Below are 19,976 nucleotides of genomic sequence, written 5' to 3' on the forward strand. Positions count from 1 at the left end.
AAAGTATCTACAATTCTGCCCATACATGATAGGAGGGAGTATATGTTCAGAGCCTTGTCAATTAATTCAGCCTTGGAGAGAATGTGCAAGGCTCATGGGGTAGAATTTTTCGCAGCATAGTCCATGCTTCTTAACAGGAGAGGCTGTTTATACAGGGATGGGATACACTCGAATAGATGGAGTGCAAGAATATTTGCCAATGCTATTGAGGCAGTAATATGTGGGTTGGAAAACTACTAATTTGTGGGGATACAAAGACTAATAGATGACTGCTCAGGCTGCTGAGAAATTGAATAGGCATTTTGCATCTATATTCGTGAATGAAAAATTCTCTAGGCGAGGGAATACCCAAAGTTCATTAAACCCTAATGGGGAGGTAAATGATTTTATGATAACTGAAAGGAAAGTGGAAGAGAATTTGTTCAAGCTAAATGTAAAAAGGCCTCCTGGAATGTTTGCAATCTATCCAATTATATTAAGGAAGGCAGCAAAGAAGGTAACGCATACCCTTAGCCATAATTATGAATCATTCTTGGATTTAGGGGAGGTCCCTATATACTGGATATATGCAATTGTATCCCCAAATTCATAAAGGGAGATCAAATGGTGACAAATAATTATAGATCTCTTAGCTTAATGACACTTCCAGGGAAAATAATGGAGTCACTGGTTAAACAGGCCCATCTAGACAGGAATATAATTATACCTCAGTCAGAGAACAGATTTATTAAGGGGTGGTCTTTTCTAATAAATCTGATTGTATACTATGATGCAATGACCAAGGAACTGAATGCAAAAAACAATTTTGATATATACTTGGATATCACGAAGGCTTTTGATACTGTTGCACATAAAAGACTGCTGTACAAACTGTGGCAATGAGGGAAATTTACTGCTTTAGATAAAGGGATGGTTAAGTGGAAGAGGACAGAGAGTGGTTATCAATGGGCACCGCTCTTCATGGACTAATGTTATTAGTAGTGTTCCCCAGGATTCAGTGCTGGGCCCATTGTTGTTTTCAATATTTATTAATGATATTGATGAAGGTATAGGCTTAATGCTTAAGTCTGCAGATGATACAAAGATGGCAGTAATCAGGGTGAGCTACTGCAACAAGACCTAGGTAAATTAGGTCAGTGGGCTGAGAAATGGCATCTGAAGTTTAACATTGACAAACACAAGGTACTGTATATGGGTAGCAGTAATCCCAGAATAACTTATCAACTGTGTGGTATTATACTCAGAGTCATGAAAAAGACCTTGGAGTAATTGTGCAGTTCAGACATGAAATTCTCTGAGCAATGCAGATGTGTTACAAGGACATCTGATGGGGTTTTGTCAATGATATACAGAAACTTTTAGCAGGGATAAGTATGTGGTTATCCCTTTGTATAAGGCCATGATTAGGCCACATATTGAGTACTGTATATAGGTTTGGAAGCATCGGGATCCATCTTCACTTTTACAAAAGGGTGTTATTACCAAGAAAGACTTTAGTTTTGCAAATTACAGCATCTGGAGATTAGGCACCTGCTAGGTGATCTGATTGAGGTGCTTGAAGCCTTGAATGGATTGAGTAAGATAAATGTTTATGGTCCTTCCTGTTGCTGCGCCTACACACATTAGAGAGCACAGATTCAAGTTGAGGAAGAAAGGTTGCAGGTTAGATGTGTGAAAGTTTGCTTTCAGCCAGCAAGTAGTTGATTGTTGAAAGAGGCTTCCATCTGTTGTTATGGAAGTGGTGGTTTGAATAAACTGAAAGAAGATCTAGACAAATTCTTGGAGGATATAGATGAGTGAATTGTACAGTTGGATTTTTTTTTTTTTTTTGGCTGATGCTGTATAAGCTTGCTTTCTTGCATCATTTGCCACTACTACTTTTGGTAGGTATGTCCTCTGGAGGATGTGAAAGGTTAAGAACAGCACGATAACGTATAATGGGTTATATTATAAAGCTGGCCATACATTTCAGAACTGGCTTCCTTACCAGTGAAATACAGAAAATTTAAAAGAAATTATTTATGTGTTACTTGATACAAGGATACAAACAAAATTTATGAAACATTTTTATAGCAAGGAAACTTAGCTCTTCCATAAGCAAGTTTTAGAAGCATACAGGAACTCCCTGACTTACATAAGGGTTGCATTCCGCGGAAAGCTACGTAAATCAGAATTTCCCCATGCTTGCGCAGCACTCGCAACTGTGCTCACTTTATCAAAAAATGTTTGACAAATATGTAAATAGAATTATTTATTGTATTTATTCAATTTTTTATCTCATGTGCAAGAAAAATTACAAAAGCATGCAATTTAAAAAAATTTCAAAATTATAATATTACAAAAAAAGAGAGAAGACAGGCATAACATCAGTAAGTTTTACCTCTTGAGCATCATTGCCAGAATCGACGTCTTCAGCTGGTAAGTATGCCGCTATGGACGTGAGGCCTGTGGAGATTTAGAAGGGGTCGGCCACTCAACCTTACGAAAGAACATTAATGGATGACTGGACGGTGGCATTTTTCTTTTCATCATAGATTTCTTTGTAGCAAGCAAGCATATCATCCACCCCTCTGTTAACTTTTAAGAATCGTTCGCTGTCAGGATCTATCTTCTCAAACCTTGCCATTGCTGATGCAATTTCACAAAATGCCATTGCCATCTCTCTGGAGATAAAGCGTCTCAGCTCCTCATTTGGTTCATCTTGAGCTTCGTCGGCATTTCTTCTTTCACTATTGCTGCCTGCAAGTCAATAAGTTTTTTTTTTTTTTTTTTTAGTAGTTGTTGGCACATTGGCTTCTGTGGCCATAATGCACCTCCCAAGGTTTTTGCAGTACTTTGATCCAAGCCCTAGGCGGGATTCGAACCCGCGACCTTTGGGTTGCTAGGCAGGCACTTTACCCACCCGGCTAGCCCAGTCTGCAATAAGTTCTTCATTAGATAATACCTTCTCTTCTTCCTCTATTAACTCCTCCACGTCTTTGGCATCAACGTCCAACTGAAGTAGCTCTGCAACCTTTACAATCTTATCTGTAACCTCTTCATATGATTTGTCTTTTTCAAATCCTTTGAAGCCTTTTACGTGCCATGGGCATATTTTCTTCCATGCGCCATTTAAAAAACTTTAAGTAATTTTCGCCCAGGCCTTATTTAATGTTTAAGATGGCGTGGTAAATACTGTAAGATTTCCAAGTCTCTTAACATATAATTTTTCTCGTCTACTGCAGACAATGCTTGAGCAAATGTTGTGCGTAAATAGTATGCTTTTAAATTCAAAATAACACCCTGATCCATAGGTTGGATGAGTGAAGTTGTGTTTGGCAGTAGGAATATGACTCATGTTTGAATTGAAATCATCTAGATGCATAAGATGGGTAGGATGACTTTATTGATGCCCTTAAATGCACAAGGATTTCCAGAATGGTACACAAGCAGTGGTTTTACTCTGTAAGCTGCATTAACCCCAAGCAAGAGCGTGGCCCTATCTTTTGATGCCTTGAAATCTGGCACTGTCTTTTCCTCTTTGGCGATGTATGTTTGTTCTGACATTTTTTTTTTTTTTTCAATACAGAGCAGTCTCGTCAACGTTAAAAATTTGCTGCATTGAATAGCTGCCTTCTTCAATAATTTTTTCTAACACATCACAAAATTTCTCTGCTGCTGCAGAATCGGCACTGGCGACTTCACTGCATACTTCAGCGTAATGCTTGAGCCTATTAAACCACCCATTGCTTACCACAAACTTGGCTTGGGGTTTGTCGTACTTATCCTTAATATCTTTATAAATACTTGTTGCTTTTGCTTGAATAGTCATTAGACTCAGGGGCACTTGCTTCTGAATCTAATTTTTCATCAATTTTATTAACAGCTGTTCCACCTTCAATACAGCATCTGAACGCTGTTTTGTGATCACTGTTGATCTTAAGTGCATTGATCCTTTGACATGTTCTTTTATACGTGCACTGTCCTTTAAAATAGTATTCATTGTTGAAGCAGCGAGACCTAATTCCCTTGCAATAGATGACAAACTTTGTCCTGCTTCGTACTTCTTAATCATTTTCATCTTCATTTCTAAATCAATTTTGTTTCATTTCCTGGCATTACCACCACTTGCACTTTTCGTTGGTCACTTTCCCTCCATCATTGTAATATGTAAATAGGAATGAAGAGAAGTTTCTGAAAATTTGTTTTTTATATGATTGAAGATTTCAGTGAGGGGGAACACATTTCACCATAATAATGTAAAAACCCACACAATTGCAGTTATCGGTATTATTGCAAATGCAATAAGATTGTGTTTACTACTCATTTATAATTAGGTGCACTAACAGAAAAGCCCAATAAACCGGAAAGTGCAAATTGTTTTTGTTTTATGGTCGTGACCTCCAGAAACGTGCTTTAGAAAAATATCACAAAGATGTTCAAAATTGATTCTTATAACAGGAACATATGATAACAATGATAGGGTAGTGCAATTTCCATTATAACAATGACCTTTTAGAGAGATAAATAGCTTTGTTGAAAATTTCGCTAGTAATATAGCGAAATTTTCAACTTCCAACGACCTGGAGCAAATTACAAAAAAAAAATCTGTTATTGGGTTCACATTACGATATTTTACCGATACCTCCATTTATTCCTACGGGATGCAAAATACATTTCCACGATTTTTTTAAGTTTGCACAAAAACTTACGTAAAGTCGAGTATTACGTAAGTCGGGAAGTCCCTGTACATGGAATTTGAAGTAGGTTTCTGATAGTGGTAGACTGTTCTTCATATAATTCTGAAAATTTTTTAAAAGGAAAAGTTTGCATATAAATGCTTTCAAACATTAATTTGTTCTTACTTAATTGATTGCCCAATGTTATAGTGAAATTACTGTTCAAAATCAAATTTTAGAATATAAAGAAAATATAAAAAAAAAAAAAATACCTTTATTTGATGCAATAACATCATCTATATTGATTTATGTACTGCTTAATTCAATTTTTGGATTGGAATTCCAGAGAATTCCTTTATGCAAGGCAGAAATTCCTTTAATTTCTGCCTTGCATAAGTCCAAACAGAACAACTGAGGCTGACAATTGCAATCTCATACCTCCCCACCTCCATCAGCATAAAAATATCTTCATGCTGCTATCTATTATGAACTGCAGCTACTATTATTTGGAAACACAACTAGAAATGGCAGCACACAGAGCTGTGCTGAGGGTGAAGCAAATGAGGCTCTTGCCACACATGAAAAGCTGAAAGGGGCACAAAAGAAAGATTAACTAATTGCCAATGTTGCCATCATTAACAGTAGGGCGCAATTTTTCATTCTTACCTCAGGTTCTAAAATGGCTCAGCACAGCCCTGGCAGCACGTACCAGATGATTTCAAGTCTATTCATATATTTAATGGACACATTATTTGAAATGACCTTAAAATCATACTGGTGGCCACAATTGAAGTATCCCTATCAAAGTATCTGTCTGGAGTGCAGTCTAATAGAAAAAATGCAGCAATACTTGGCTAATATATCCTTTTGTGGATATGAAAGAGAATTACATGAAAAAGAAGCTAATAAATATGGACATATCCTCGGACATGACATGCCAGATTTTGCATGTAACCTAAGTATTCAGGGGTGATTTGTATAATTTTGTATTATGTATGCATTCCATACTTGGCAAGCTCATGGTAGGTGCAAGCCCAAAGATTTTGGACTAGCTGCATGGAGCACTAAACACATAGCATAGCAATGCACAATTACGTACACCTCAATTAATTCATTGAGTTAGTGTAGTGAGTTTCATAACAATGGGATATTATGCTTTCATGCAATTGGTGTTTAAGTGTGTTTTTGTTGAGTATCTTGCAATTTTTGTGGCCAAGTAAGACGAGGAATGTTAAGGAACAGCAAATTTGCATCAAAATTTGTCACGAACTTGGAAAAGCAGTTTCAGACTTAAAAAACTTTGTGTTTCGCCCATAGCATTTTGGTGATGCTATGGGTAGAACACAAACTTTTCAATGTCATTCAAGTTTCCAAGGCAACCAAACTTCGATTGAGAATTTTGAGCACTCAGGTTGTCCATCATCAAGTCACACTGCTGAGTATGTTGTGAAAGTTATTAAGTCATCCATGAGAACAGACGGAATACAATTAACATTTTTTGTGACATTATATGACTGTCGGGTGATACATGAAAATGCATTTTAATTGAAATTTTAAACATGTGCAGTGCGGCAAAATTTGTGTCCTGTTTGCAGTGACAGACAGAAACAGAACCAGCTTTCCATGTGCAGCAGCCTGCAAACATAGGACAGAAACTTCCTTTCCAATGCCATAACAGTGGAAGGAAGTTGTGCTTATGGTTATAATGCAGAAATGCAGCAGTCCTCCCAATGGAAAAGTTTCATTTCCACATCCAAAAAAGGCAAGGTAAGTGAAACAAAACATCAAGAGCATGCTATTTATTTTCTTCAATAATGAGGGAATTGTTCATCAGGCATTCCTTCTGCTAGGCCAAACTGTAAATCACCAATTCCATATTGGGGTACTAAGGTGTTTGAGGGAGGATGGCAAGAGAAAATACCCAGAAAAACGATGCACTCAGGATTGCCTTCTGGTCACAACAATTCATCTGTTCAGAAGGCTTTGTCATTTCAGAAGTTTTTAATCAAGACCAAAACGGTGATGGTCCCACAAGCTCCCTATTCTTCCAACCTAATCCCCCTCCCGTGATTTCTTCCTATCTATTTAAGAGTTGAAGACATCATAGATTCAAGCTGAATCACAGCTCAGATACATAAAGTGTCAGACAGCATCGTGAAACAGGAGTCCCAGAGATGCTTTTAACAATGGGAGACTGGGATCGATGCATAAACTTTGGAGGGGGCTACTTTTGAGACAAGTGGTAGAGAAAAAAAAGTGCATAGAATGCATATCGGGTGATTTAGAAGCCTATGGTAGATATAGTCTGTAATCAAGTCACAGCAGAGGTTAGGCAAGCAAAGGCAGATTATGAGAAGTCTCTGGCAAAGAATGCACAGAAAAGCAGCAAAGAATTCCATGCTCGTATTAACAGTAGAAGGAAGGGATTGAATCATATAGGGCCACTTTATTGTTAATGAATTAACTGTTGATGATTTCAATTAGATTGCTGACAAACTGAATATACAGCATTAGCACAGGCACATGATGCAAGAAAGCAAGCTTATATAGCATCAGCCAAAAAAAAACCCAAAAAAAAAAACCCCTTATTTCACCCATCCACTCGTTCCAAATGTTTGTCAAGTTCTGCCTTGAATCTATTTAAGATATCTTGCATCTACATTCAGACATGAGGAATTCTTTAGGGTAGGAGATGCCAGAAGTTTATCAAACTCCAATGGGGAACTAAATGACTTTGTCATAACTGAAAGGAAAGTGGAAGAGGAATTGTTGAAGCTGAACATAAAAAAGGCGCCTTGGGTTGATGGAATCTATACAATCATATTAACAGGGGCAGCAAAACAGGTAAGTCTTTAGCCATAATTATGAGAGCATCCTTGGATTCAGGGGAGATCCTATGAACTGGAGCTGTGCATATATATCCCCAATTTATAAAGGGGGAATCAAAAGGCGACATGATTAATTACAGACCTCTGAGCTTCACATCTGTTCTAAGGAAAATTATGGGGTTACTGGTTAACGAAGTAATGCAGGACCATCTGGACGAGATTGCAATTATACTGCAGTCACAGCATAGATTTGTTAAAAAGCAATCTTGTCTAAACAATCTGATAGCATTAACATTAGTTAAGGCATATGATGCAAGAAAGCAAGCTTATACACTATCAGCCAAAAGAAAGACAAAAAAAAAACCTCCCATTTTGCCCATCTGGTCACTACAAATGTTTGTCTAGTTGAGCCTTTAATTTATTTAAGCTATCAAACTTGCACAACAACAGATGGAAGTCTGTTCCAGCAATCAACTACCCACTGGCTGAAGGCAAATTTCCGCACATCTATTCTACAACTATCTTTCCTCAATTTGAATCTATACCCCCTCAGGTTCTTGGTCCGAGCAAGCAGAAGTATCCCATCAGCATTGAGCCTGCTCAAACCATGCAAAGTCTTATACACCTCAATCAGATCACTTCACAGGTGCCTAGTCTCCAGATGCTGCAACTTGCAGAACTTAAGCCTTTCTTCATAAGCACACTAATTTGTTCCTCTCACCAATCTTGTTGCTCTTCTCTGTGCTCGTTCTAGCAACTCTACATCCTTCTTGAAATGAGGCCTCCAGCCCTCTACGGAGTACCCAAAGCGTGCCCTGACCATTACCTTATACAAAGGGATAATCACCTCCTTGTCTCTGCTAACAAAATTCCTATATATCATTGACAAAACTCCATGACCTGCTCCAGTGGCCTGTCTGCACTGCTCAGAGAACTTCATATCTGACTGCACAATTATCCCCAGGTCTTTTTCATTCTCCACCTCCCTGAGTGTAGTACCATACAGTTGTTAAATTTCTCTTGGATTACTGCTACCCATATAAGACTTTCCCTTAACAAACCCATGCTGTGTCTGAACTATTACTACAGTCTTCTCTAGATGATCCTGCATTACTTCTTTAACCAGTGACTCCATTATTTTCCATGGAACAGAAGTTAAACTAAGAGGTCTATAATTATTTGTCACCCTTTGAACCCCTTTTGTGAATTGGGGATGCATTTGCACATCTCCAGTCCATGAGGACCACCCTTGAATATAAGAATGCTCTCATAATAATGACTAAGGGTTTGCTAACTTCCCTCAATGCCTCCTTCAATATAAGTGGATAGATTCCATCCACCCCAGGTGCCTTTTTTACGTTTAACTTCTACAATTTCTCCTTCACTTTGCTCTGTTATTACAAAATCACTTAGCTCCATGTTAGGGATTGATAAACTTCTGGCATTCCCCTCCTTGAATAACTCCTCATGTGTGAATGTAGATGCAAAATACTCATTCAATTTATCAGCTACTTGAGCAGAATCATCAATAGTCAAACCATCTATGTTAAGTGGACCAATCTGATTCATCCCCATCCTTCTAGAGTTTACATAAGTAAAGAACTCTTTGCTGTTTTCCTTTGCATCCTTTGCCAAAGATTTCTCGTAATCTGCCTTTGCCTGCCTAACCTCCTTTGCGACTTGATTACAGACTAGCTTATATCTGTCGTAGGCTTCTGTGTAGCCTGATAATTTATATGCATCCCATGTATTTTCCTTCTCTGCCATAAGCCTCATTAATTCATCTGAATCCATTTAGACCTGAACCTTGAACAGTATTTCTTAGTTGGTATGAAAAGCCTCGTAGCCTCCAAGATTAAGTCCCTGAAGGCTTCCCATTTAGAATTCAACGTTGGTAACATCATCAGTTGGTCCCACTGTATAGAATTTAAAACCTATCTGAGATCACTGTAGTCACCTTTACAAAAGCAAAAACCCTTCCCTTTAACCTTGATGGTAGTTACATCTTTAAGTAAATCCCACATCAGTACACTGTGATCACTGTCACCTAGTGGTTTCTTTATCTGCAAATTCTTAATGCATGAATAATTAATACTGATAATCAGATCAAGAGTATTACTCCTCCTTGTTTCCCCACAAACATGTTAATGTAGAAAACAAACCTCCAATAAATCCACAAAAGTCTTACTAGCGTGCGAGTGACCAATCCACAAGTTCCAGTCAATATCTGGAAAGTTAAAATCCCCCATTACTAGACATTCTGATTTACTGGCTCACTATTTCTCTCCACAACAGTTCGATGCACTCATCAGAGTCATTAGGCCTATAACACACTCCTACCTTTTTCCTTTTCCCTTTCCCAATAATTATGTCACACCAAACAGACTCAACATTGCACTGTCCACCCATGTCAACTGAATGCACTTCCTTAGATTTTATGTGTTTCTTAACTAACAGCATAACCCCTCCTCCCCTCCTACCCTGTTTATCCTTGCTGTACACATTGTACTTCCCAAATTCCAATTCTATATTGCTCATATCCGTGTGACACCACATCTCTGATATCCCAATAATATCTGCCTTTGATGCCTTAATCAACACTTCAAATTCATCAAATTTATTTACTATACTTCTAGCATTGGTGTATATGAAGTATACATGCACTTGTTCTTACTCTTAGTTACCCTAACACAGCCCATGTATTTACTTGTTCCATGATGACTCCCAGCAGCTCTTGAAATCCCCAGCAACTTGCTCTCTAGGCTGCTGCTCATTACAATTGAAGCAGTGCAAGAATCACTTTCGCCTCTGCCTGTGGCTACTGTTAATCTTTTAGCCTGTGAATCCACCCAACACTGTCTCGACAGCATCAACAAATATTCTTGCACCCTTTCTATTTAAGTGTATCCCATCCTTATAGAAGCAGTCTCTCCTGTTAGCAAGCACAGACCATGCTGAAAAAAATTCTACCCCGTGAGCCTTGCATAATCTCTCCAGGGCCGAATTCATTGACAAGGCTCTCATCATACTCCCTCCTATCGTGTCTGGGCAGAATTGCAGACACTTTCAAATTTAACCCTAACTCAACTTTTTTTCACAATTTTTTTTAAATGAATAATGACCTGTTTTTGTTAAGTAAATCTGCAGATCTCTTGCTCTTAAGGTCATTAGTGCCAGCGTGTACAACAATATCACTTTTTGTGCCCTTAAAAGATGATATCTGCCCTACATCATCAGCTTCTGCCCCTGGCAGACATAACCTGGTCCTATTCCAACTATCCCTTTTGCATAATATATTCCCCATCTCCCTGATAATAGAGTCACTAACAATAACTACTTCCTGTGGGACCAGCACATTCTGCCTTGGAAATTGCCGCTGTGTTGCCTGACGCAAAAGAATGAGCTCTGGCATTGAGTTGGGCAGCTAAGAGCTTGATGGGTCCCTCATATTAATTTCTTCGAGGGCATATACCCTACACCTCAAACTCTCATGGATGACCATCAGAACACTAAGTTGGGGCCTAATTTCTTCACAGTCTCTATATCTAAGTGCGTAGCACACGCTTCTTGATTAGACCGGGGTTCGAGCCCATGACCACCAAATACGGAGGATGCGGAAAGGTCAGGGAATGACCACCGCATATCCCCGGAGCAATATGGCCTTAGTTGCTAATGCTCCTAAAAACCAAGTAACAAACAAACAAACTCTATACCTAACATACGCAAAGACATCCTCCTTGGGTAGATCATGTTCTGTTCTAGACAGGTCTGCAAACATTTCACATTTTGCACATTTTTTTTAGACTATGATGCTTTGGAGAATCACCCCCTTCAGTTCTCCCGTGAGCACTACCACTCCCGAGTACTACCACTACTTTGTGCTTGCTGCTTTAGTCTGGGTCATGATTCCGTTTAAGTATAATTTAATTAATAATGAAATTTAATAAGATTAATAAATTTTACGTACGGCACCTCCATAGCTAGGTGGGCAGGAGCAGCAGTGCATAGCACACGCTTCTTGATTAGACTGGGATTTGAGCCCATGAGCCACCAAATATGGAGAATGTGGAAAGGTCAGGGAATAACCACCGCATATCCCTGGAGCAATACGGCCTTAGTTGCTAATGCTCCTTAAAAAAAATAAATAAATAAAATAAATTTTAATGATTAATTGATAATACTATACTAATCTAACACATTTCTAATAGTGCTACGTATTTCACTATTAGTTTTACGTTAAACCTTACACTATGAAGTTCAGGATTTACATTAAACCCTACGCTATGAAGTTCGGTGTTTACGTTACACTATTCTGTATCATATAACAATGGCAGCAAGTTAGAAATGGTAAGATCTACAGACACTAAGTATTAACTTTCAAAATCTTTATCTAAATTCAAATAAACCAAAAAGCTTGACTAGGACTATAAAGTTACTTATAGAAAATAATTTAGTATAACAATTAAGTCAATAAAATGACTAAATATATATAAAAACTTAGCATTCGCCGGAGCTGCAAAAATCTTGGCCCAAACAGTAATAACCTTGTACCCAGATAGGTTACTATGATGCAGTAACCAAGGAACTGGATGCAAAAAATAATTCTGATATCATATATTTGGATTTCAGGAAGGCTTTTGATAAATTTGCATATAAAAGACTGCTGTATAAACTGGAGCAAAGTGGCAATAAGGGAACGTTACTGCTTTGGATAAAGGGATGGTTAAATGGAAACAGAGAGTGGTTATCAATGGGCACTGTTCTTTGAGGACTAATGTTATCAGCAGAGTCTTCCAGGGTTCAGTGCTAGGCCTATTGCACATGATTACCACTGTAGGTTAGCAGAACCACAAATTGGATGACAGCATGGTCAACTGCAAAACATGAAATGTCAGGTGTGATATTTCTCATGTGTTGTGTGATGCTATCCTTTAAGGCTGCTAGGTCAGGTTTGTTAACATGACACATACTCTCCTTCAGGTAATCCCCTGAGCCAAAAAAAGGCACAAGGAGTAAAGTCGGGTGATTGGGAGAGCCATAATGAGGGAAATGAGCAGCTGATTACCCCTTGAATGATAAAATGCTGCTGCAGCAGCAGTTCTTGTACAGACCTGATAGGTGGAGGTGTTCCACCTTGCATAAAAATTATTTCCAGACCTCCTCACCATTGAAATTATGGAATGACAATAACTGCTAACATGTTTCAGCATCTTTGGGTAGTAAATAAACATATTACAAGTCCAGTAAGAGAGTTTTCTTCAGAGAACAGGCTGACAATGAAAGCAGTTATGAAACCACACTATACAGTGATTCGGGTGCATGTAAGAGATTTCCTTTATTGCACGAGTTGATTCTATAGCTAAAATCCTGGAGCTTTGGGTGTTCACAGTCCCATTCAAGTGGGAATGGGCCCTGTGTCTGCAGAGGATATTCCATGGCCACTCAAGTGGGTAATGCCAAAACTTGACTGAAACTGAGAGCAAATGTCAGTCGGTATTTGCTGTCAACTTCACTTTTAACATTAACCATTCACAAAACTTCACACCACACATCTTTCACATTATCACATATGGGATATCCACCAGTCTTGCTGCCACATGAGCATTAATTCTGCCTTCAGGTGCCAAAACCAGTACCCTACTGTCTGTGGGGCTTTCTGTAATTGCAGTAGCAATATCTCAACTTGCTCTTGTTGAGGGGAGATCACATCTTCTTCCTGGCTTTACTCCTAGACCTCCTGTTTTCTCAAACTATGCAATAATTTTTATGACATCACATAGTGTCATCAGACCTCTTTACTGGTGCTTGCAATGCCTATAATCCCAACTTGCTACTGCTTGATTACAACCATTTCAAGTATCCACTGAAGTATTCTCGTCTGCAACATCTTACACCTTCCATTCTGTTTCTTATTAACTGGTAAGTTAAATGTATTGAATACAGTGAAGTAACCACTGTAGCACTAATTATTTTAGGTCTTATGCATGAGTGGAGTGTGGTACATACATACCACATTGAGACCACACATAAAAAACATATACACCAATGAGCCAAAACATTATGACCAGCGAGTCGTTATGCAAATCAAAGCAACTGCAGGTGAACTACGGCACATGCGCAGGTCAAAACACGGTATAAAAAACACCTGATACTGAGCTCCGTTAATCAGTGTTACTCCTGTTCTTCAGATGGGAAAGGCAGAGCACTTAAGCGAGTTTGACAAAGTCCAAATTGTACTGGCCAGACAACTGGAACAGAGCATACCCGAAACAGCATGGCTGGTGGGATGCTCACAGTCAGCCGTGGTTAGTACCTACCGAAAGCAGTCTGAGGAGGAGGAACCCACAAATTGCCAGTGAAGTGATGGATGACCACGGCTCATCGATGCTACAGGTGAGCAAAGGCTCTCCCGGATGGTACACGGCAACAGAAGGGCGACTGTGGTGCAACTCGTCAGTAATTGGAATGCTGGTGACAGGAGTAATGTGTCACAACACACAGTATATTGAACCCTGCTGAAAATGAGGCTGCGTAGCCACAGGCTGCTCCGAGTGCCCATCCTAACCACAGTTCACCAGCGATTGCGCCTACAATGGGCACACGAGCATCGAAACTGGACCTTGAATGATTGGAAGAAGGTCGTCTGGTGAATCACATTTCCTGTTGCACCATGTGGACGGTCGGGTACATGTGCGTCATTTACCTGGGGAGGTGATGGCACCTGGATGCACCGTGGGACGAAAACAAGCCAGTGGCGGCGATGTCATGCTGTGATAATCTTGGTCCAGTCATCCATGTGCCAGGCACTCTGACATCTACCACCTACCTAAACATCATTGCTGACCAGGCACACCCTTTCATAGCAACGGCCTTCCCCTCTGGCAGTGCCGTCTTTCGGCAGGATAATGCACCATGCCACACTGCCCGGCTTGTTCAAAACTGGTTCACAGAACAGGGCAATACCTGGAGTATTGCCCTGGTCTCCAAATTCCCCAGACATCAATTTTATCGAGCATCTGTGGTTTGTGTTGGAATAGCGATTTGCAGTGTCTCAACCACGGACCTTACAGAAGTTAAAGAATCTGCTGGTTATGTGTTGGTTGTTGTTGTTATTTGGTTTTTTAGGAGCATTAGCAACTAAGGCCTTATTGCTCCGGGGATATGCTGTGGTCATTCCCTGACCTTTCCACATCCTCCATATTTGGTGGTCACGGGCTCGAACTCCGGTCTAATCAAGAAGCGTGTGCTACACACTGCTGCTCCTGCCCACCTGGCTACGGAGGAACCTGTTGCGTGTTGATACCACAAGTATTAACTTGTGGTATCAAGACACATTTAGAAATCTTGTAGCGTCCATGCCTTGCTGGATACAAGCTGTTTTGGCTGCACGTGGAGGACCAAAATCATATTAGGTAGGTGGTCATAATGTTTTGGCTCATCAGTATATGTACATGCATACTTTGAAAAGGATTACATATGTGTGCTCTCCTATACAAAGTGATTTACATCTCTCCTTCTAAACCTAGAAGTTTGTTTTTTAAGAGTTCAATAAGGAAATATTTTTTATGAACTTCTGAGTTAATTATCTGGAAATTTTTACAGTAAAATAAGAAACAATCAAACATTTATTTATTCATTATATTTCTTCATTAATCATTTTTTTGTAATAAAAAATAACACCTTATAGCCTGAATGCATGTCTCGCATTAACAAATAACAGGGACCACTGTGGCACACTTATTCAGCAGCATGTTAAATACAACGAAGTAACTCATCCTAAGTTTGATGCATTTGTGTATATTTTAGTTGTTTTGGGTGTTATTTTTCCACAAGGAAAAATTTAATGGATTTCAGGAAGCTGCATAAAGAATGCTGAAGAGGTACGCTGCATTCCACAGCTGTTACTCCATATGCCAAAATAACTTGGTTAAAGGACAATCCAGGATGGAATTTTGAACATTTTGAGCACCTGTTACAAACTTTATTAAAAAAATTTATTAATAATAAAATGCAATAAATAAAACATTCTTTGAGTGTTTATTTTACAAACAAAATTTCTGCACATTATAACTAAACAAATTGGCAATTTCAGATCCATGTTTATGAGCTTTTGTTATTACTGATTTTCCACCACATTCCTGAATTTTAGAAGGAGAGTTGCAAATGATCGTACATATACAAGATACAGTATACATATTCAGCCGGTCACAAAACATGCACATTACACAAACATTGCTGATCATAATAAAGTTTAAAAAAAAAAAAGAAAATTAAACAAAAGGATATAAAACTGGATATATAAAAACTGTAACAAAAGCAAATAATTATTGTGAATCATAACTGGAAACTATGCCAACCTGAACAGAGATGAAAAAGCGAAGTAGGTCTGCCAACCATCTAGTACTGTCCAGGATGAGCCAAGAATTCATGATGTCACTGGCTGTGAACCAATAATCAAGGTGCTTCAAAATTTGTGGAAAGTGGCTGTAGCTATAAAAACCGAAAATGTACAATTAATAAAAATAAAATAACCAAAAATAATATAAAAATTTTCAAAATTCAGAAGAATAATACTCACTGTCTATATGACAGTCCATATTTAACATATGACTACAATCACTGAATTATGCTACCCATTAAAATCACTGATAAACAGATAACTATTGACTAGTTTAACATTATTAACCAGATAACAGTATTCATTACAGAAACCGGTGTTCACATATGAATACTTGACCCACTAATAAGAATTGCTAACCTATTCAATCGAGAACCAGACATAGCTAAAGAGTTAAATGTACCCAGGCTCCCTGATATCAGACATTTAATGACTACTGTAAAAACATTCATAGGAGTGATAAATGCCCCAAACATCTGGGATTTCGGCCAGTGGCACGACTATCTGCCTTCCTTGAGGTCTAAACTCACACTAATCCTGAAATACAACCGTCTGAAACTATGTGATAGTTCCTTACCTGCCCAGGCACTTCCAAAAATATAGGCACTCCTGCATCTTGGAATTAACCTGAAGAAGATGGCTGGTGATAAGAAATACCACCACACTCTCCTAGATTGGATCACATCTGTTCAACTGAAAAATTCTTTCCTAATATCTTGTGGTGCAAACTGTGCCAGATTACCAAAATGATGAAATCAGCCATCCACATCACCTATTCATACTGTGCTATGATTTTGAGCTGCAGCAACAACTGTTTTCTAACATGTTGTTTGTTAGATCAAAATCCTTAGTTTGATTTTGATTCACTTACCTTGCCATCGTTTTCAGTTGTAACATGCAACTATATCCATATTCGTTCTCTGGGCGCCTCCGTAGCCAGGTGGGCAGAAGCAACAGTGCATAGCACACACTTCTTGATTAGACTGGGGTTCGAACCCGTGACCACCAAATACGGAGGATGTGGAAATGTCAGGAAATTACCACCGCATATCCTGGGTGCAATATAACGTTAGTTGCTAATGCTCCTAAAAACCAAATAACAACAACATATTCGTTCTCTTCTATTTTTTATTTGCATTTTTTCATACTTTGTAACTAATAATATCTTATGTAACTCTTACCCTTGTCCCAATATATTTAATCACATTTATCATATTCTATCTAAATGTAAAACTCCTGGCCCCATCGCTGTGATGAGTATTATTGTTTCTAGTACTGTGTACTGTACTTAGCAGCAGTAAGGATAATTTATTTCTTTATAAAATAAATTTCTGTTTATAATCTAGATGGCCTAAGCCAGAAGAGTTTACTACTTCATTGTAACTGTTTAACTGCAGCCAACATAACAGCACAGCAGCTAACAATGGGCTGTGCAATTTTTGGTGGCATACAAGTTCAATCTTGCAATTTGCATCCACATGTGATACTTCAGGAGCACAGCAAGGTATAAGCAGATGAACACAATTAATTCTTTTCATGCTAATGCATGAAACTAACTGAATGAACTTTGACTTCTGCCCAGTTCAGTCAATCAGTTCTTATCATTCCTTATATTTAGCATTAGACTAGACAAAACTATATAATGAAGCTGAACTTATGATACATTAAGCCTTAAAAAATAAATAAAACACATATGCATGTATACCAAATACAATAATTACTATTATAGCATACACAACCTGTAACCTTTCATCCACAGCTAATGATCCTTTGCTAAAAGAAAATTTAATTTATTACGTCTTCAGTTGTCCTTTTGTAAACTAAATACATATGTTTGTGTCACCTAAAAAAGTTTCTTCAACTTTTAAACCCTTAAATATCAGATTCATACTTCAACATAAAATGAGTTTTTGCTGTAAGCAGACCCCATTGTGTCATTATTGACACAATGGGGTTCTATATTTGTTCTTCATTATAGCCATTCCAAAAAGTCTAAATCCAACCCAAAATTGGAAATTTTAGATCTGCATGCAATACTACAGATGCAATAGTCAGATAGAAGATTTGATGCACTAAGTGGCACACCACATTCCTCACTTGCCACTTAGTGCATCAAAAGGTAGTTACTGTTGGTGACTCTATTGTCAAGGAAATTGGAAATATATTGAGCAAAAAGATAGGTGAATAGGAGTAGGGCATGTCTGCTAGCAGTAAAAGTTGAAGATGTTGTAGAGCATATATCATCCTTCAAGGGCACAAAAGGTGATAATATTGAACATGTTGGCACTACAGACATTAAGAGTAGGAGATCTGCTACAAATATAAGGCAATGTTGTGGAAAAGCTACACATTAGGTTTGAATTTGAAAGTATCTGCAATTCTGCCCAGGTATGCTAGGAGGGAGTATATGATGAGAATCTGGCCAATCAATTTGGGCCTGGAGAGATTGCACAAGTCTCGTGGGATAGAATTTTTCTCAGTGTGATCTGTGCTTAACAGAAGAGACTACTTCTACGGGGATGAGATACGCTGAAATAGAAAGGATGGCAGAATATCTGTAATGCTGTCGGGGCAGCATTAGATGGGTCAGAAAACTGCAAGTTTGGGGGCATACACGGACTAATAGATTAGCAATAACTGCAGGCAGAAGTGAAAGCAATTCTTACACTGTTTCTATTGCAGTGTGCAGCAGCCTGGAAAGCAAGGTAGTGGGGATTTCGAGAACCACTGGGAGTTATCGTGGAACAAGTTTTTTTTTTTTTTTTTTTGGTAGTTGTTGGCGCATCGGCTTCTGCGGCCATAATGCACCTCCCAAGGTTTTTGCAGTACTTTGATCCAAGCCCGAGGCGGGATTCGAACCCACGACCTTTGGGTTGCCAGGCAGGCACTTTACCCACCTGGCTAGCCCGGTCGGCCGTGGAACAAGTAAAAACATTACCTGTGTTAGGGTAACTAAGAGTAAGAACAGGTGCATATATACTTGTACGTACACCAATGCTCGGAGCACAGGGAAAAAAAATTGATGAAGTGCTGGCCAAGCCATCAAATGCAGACATTTTGGGGATATCAGAAACATGGTATCACTCAGATATAAGGAATGCAGAATTTGAATATAGGGAGTACAATGTGTACTCCCTATAGGTTGGTGCATTATAGCCTTAGTCGCTAATGCACCAATAAAACCCAATCAACAACAACAACTCCCTTTAGGAGGGGGGGAGTTACGCTGTTAGTTAAGAAACACACAAAATCTAAGGAAGCACATCCAGCTGACATGGGTGGCCAGTGCATTGTTGAGTCAGTTTGGTGTGACATAAGCACAAATGCAATAATGAGAGGAGTGTGTTATAGGCCTAATGACTCTAAGGAGTGTACAACAAACTGTACAAACAGAGCAGGCCAGTAAATCAGAATGTCTTATAATGGAAGAGTATAACTTCAGAGATATTCACTGGAACTTGTGGGTCGGCCACTCACACACTAGCAGGACATTTGCAGATTTACTGGATGACTGTTTTCAACACCAGCATGTTAGAGAGGCAACAAAAGGGAGTAATGCTCTTGTTCTGATTATGAGCAACGATTAGTCATGCATTAAGAATCTGCAGATAAAAGAACCACTAGGTGGCAGTGATCAGTGTATTTATTTCGGATTTACTTAAAGATGTAACTACCATCAAGGGTAAAGCGAGGGGTTTTTGCTTTAGTAAAAGTAACTATGGTAGTTTTAGGCAGTTTTTAAATTCTATATAATGCAACTAACTTATGTTACCATCAGCAAATTCTAAATGGGAAGCATTCAAGGAATTAATCATAGAAGTTGCTAGGCTTTTCATACCAACCAAGAAATACTCTTCAAGGTATAGGCATAAATGAATGTCAGATGAACTAATGAATCTTGTAGCAAAGAAGAAAAATGCACGGATACATATAAATTATTGTGCGACACAGAAGCCTATGGTAGATATAAACTAGTCTGCAATCAAGTCACAGAGGATGTTAGGTACGTTAAGGCAGTTTATGAAAAATCTCTGGCAAAAGATGCAAAAATAAAAATATCAAACTTATTTTCTTATGTAAAAACTAGAAGGA

General features: G+C 38.6%; 1 protein-coding gene across 2 annotated transcripts in view; it reads right to left on the reverse strand.

The window, feature by feature from the left end:
- LOC150086268 (uncharacterized) overlaps window positions 1–19,976 on the reverse strand; it is a 38,508-nt gene that overhangs the window by 9,769 nt on the left and 8,763 nt on the right. Inside the window, exon 2 of one of the 2 annotated variants that reach the window (XM_090373796.1) lies at window positions 15,844–15,976. Coding sequence is in view for 1 of the 2 variants with exons in the window: in XM_090373795.1 (XP_090229921.1) it covers window positions 11,454–11,530 (77 nt within the window). In the remaining variant the exon portion in view is untranslated. Of the gene's footprint in view, window positions 1–11,453; window positions 11,578–15,843; window positions 15,977–19,976 lie in introns of those variants that run through there. The other variant, XM_090373795.1, reaches the window with a different exon arrangement.

The sequence above is a fragment of the Mastigoproctus giganteus genome, chromosome 5, assembly GCF_048544385.1.
Source record: "Mastigoproctus giganteus isolate SK-2022 chromosome 5, ASM4854438v1, whole genome shotgun sequence".
Lineage (NCBI taxonomy): Eukaryota > Metazoa > Arthropoda > Arachnida > Uropygi > Thelyphonidae > Mastigoproctus > Mastigoproctus giganteus.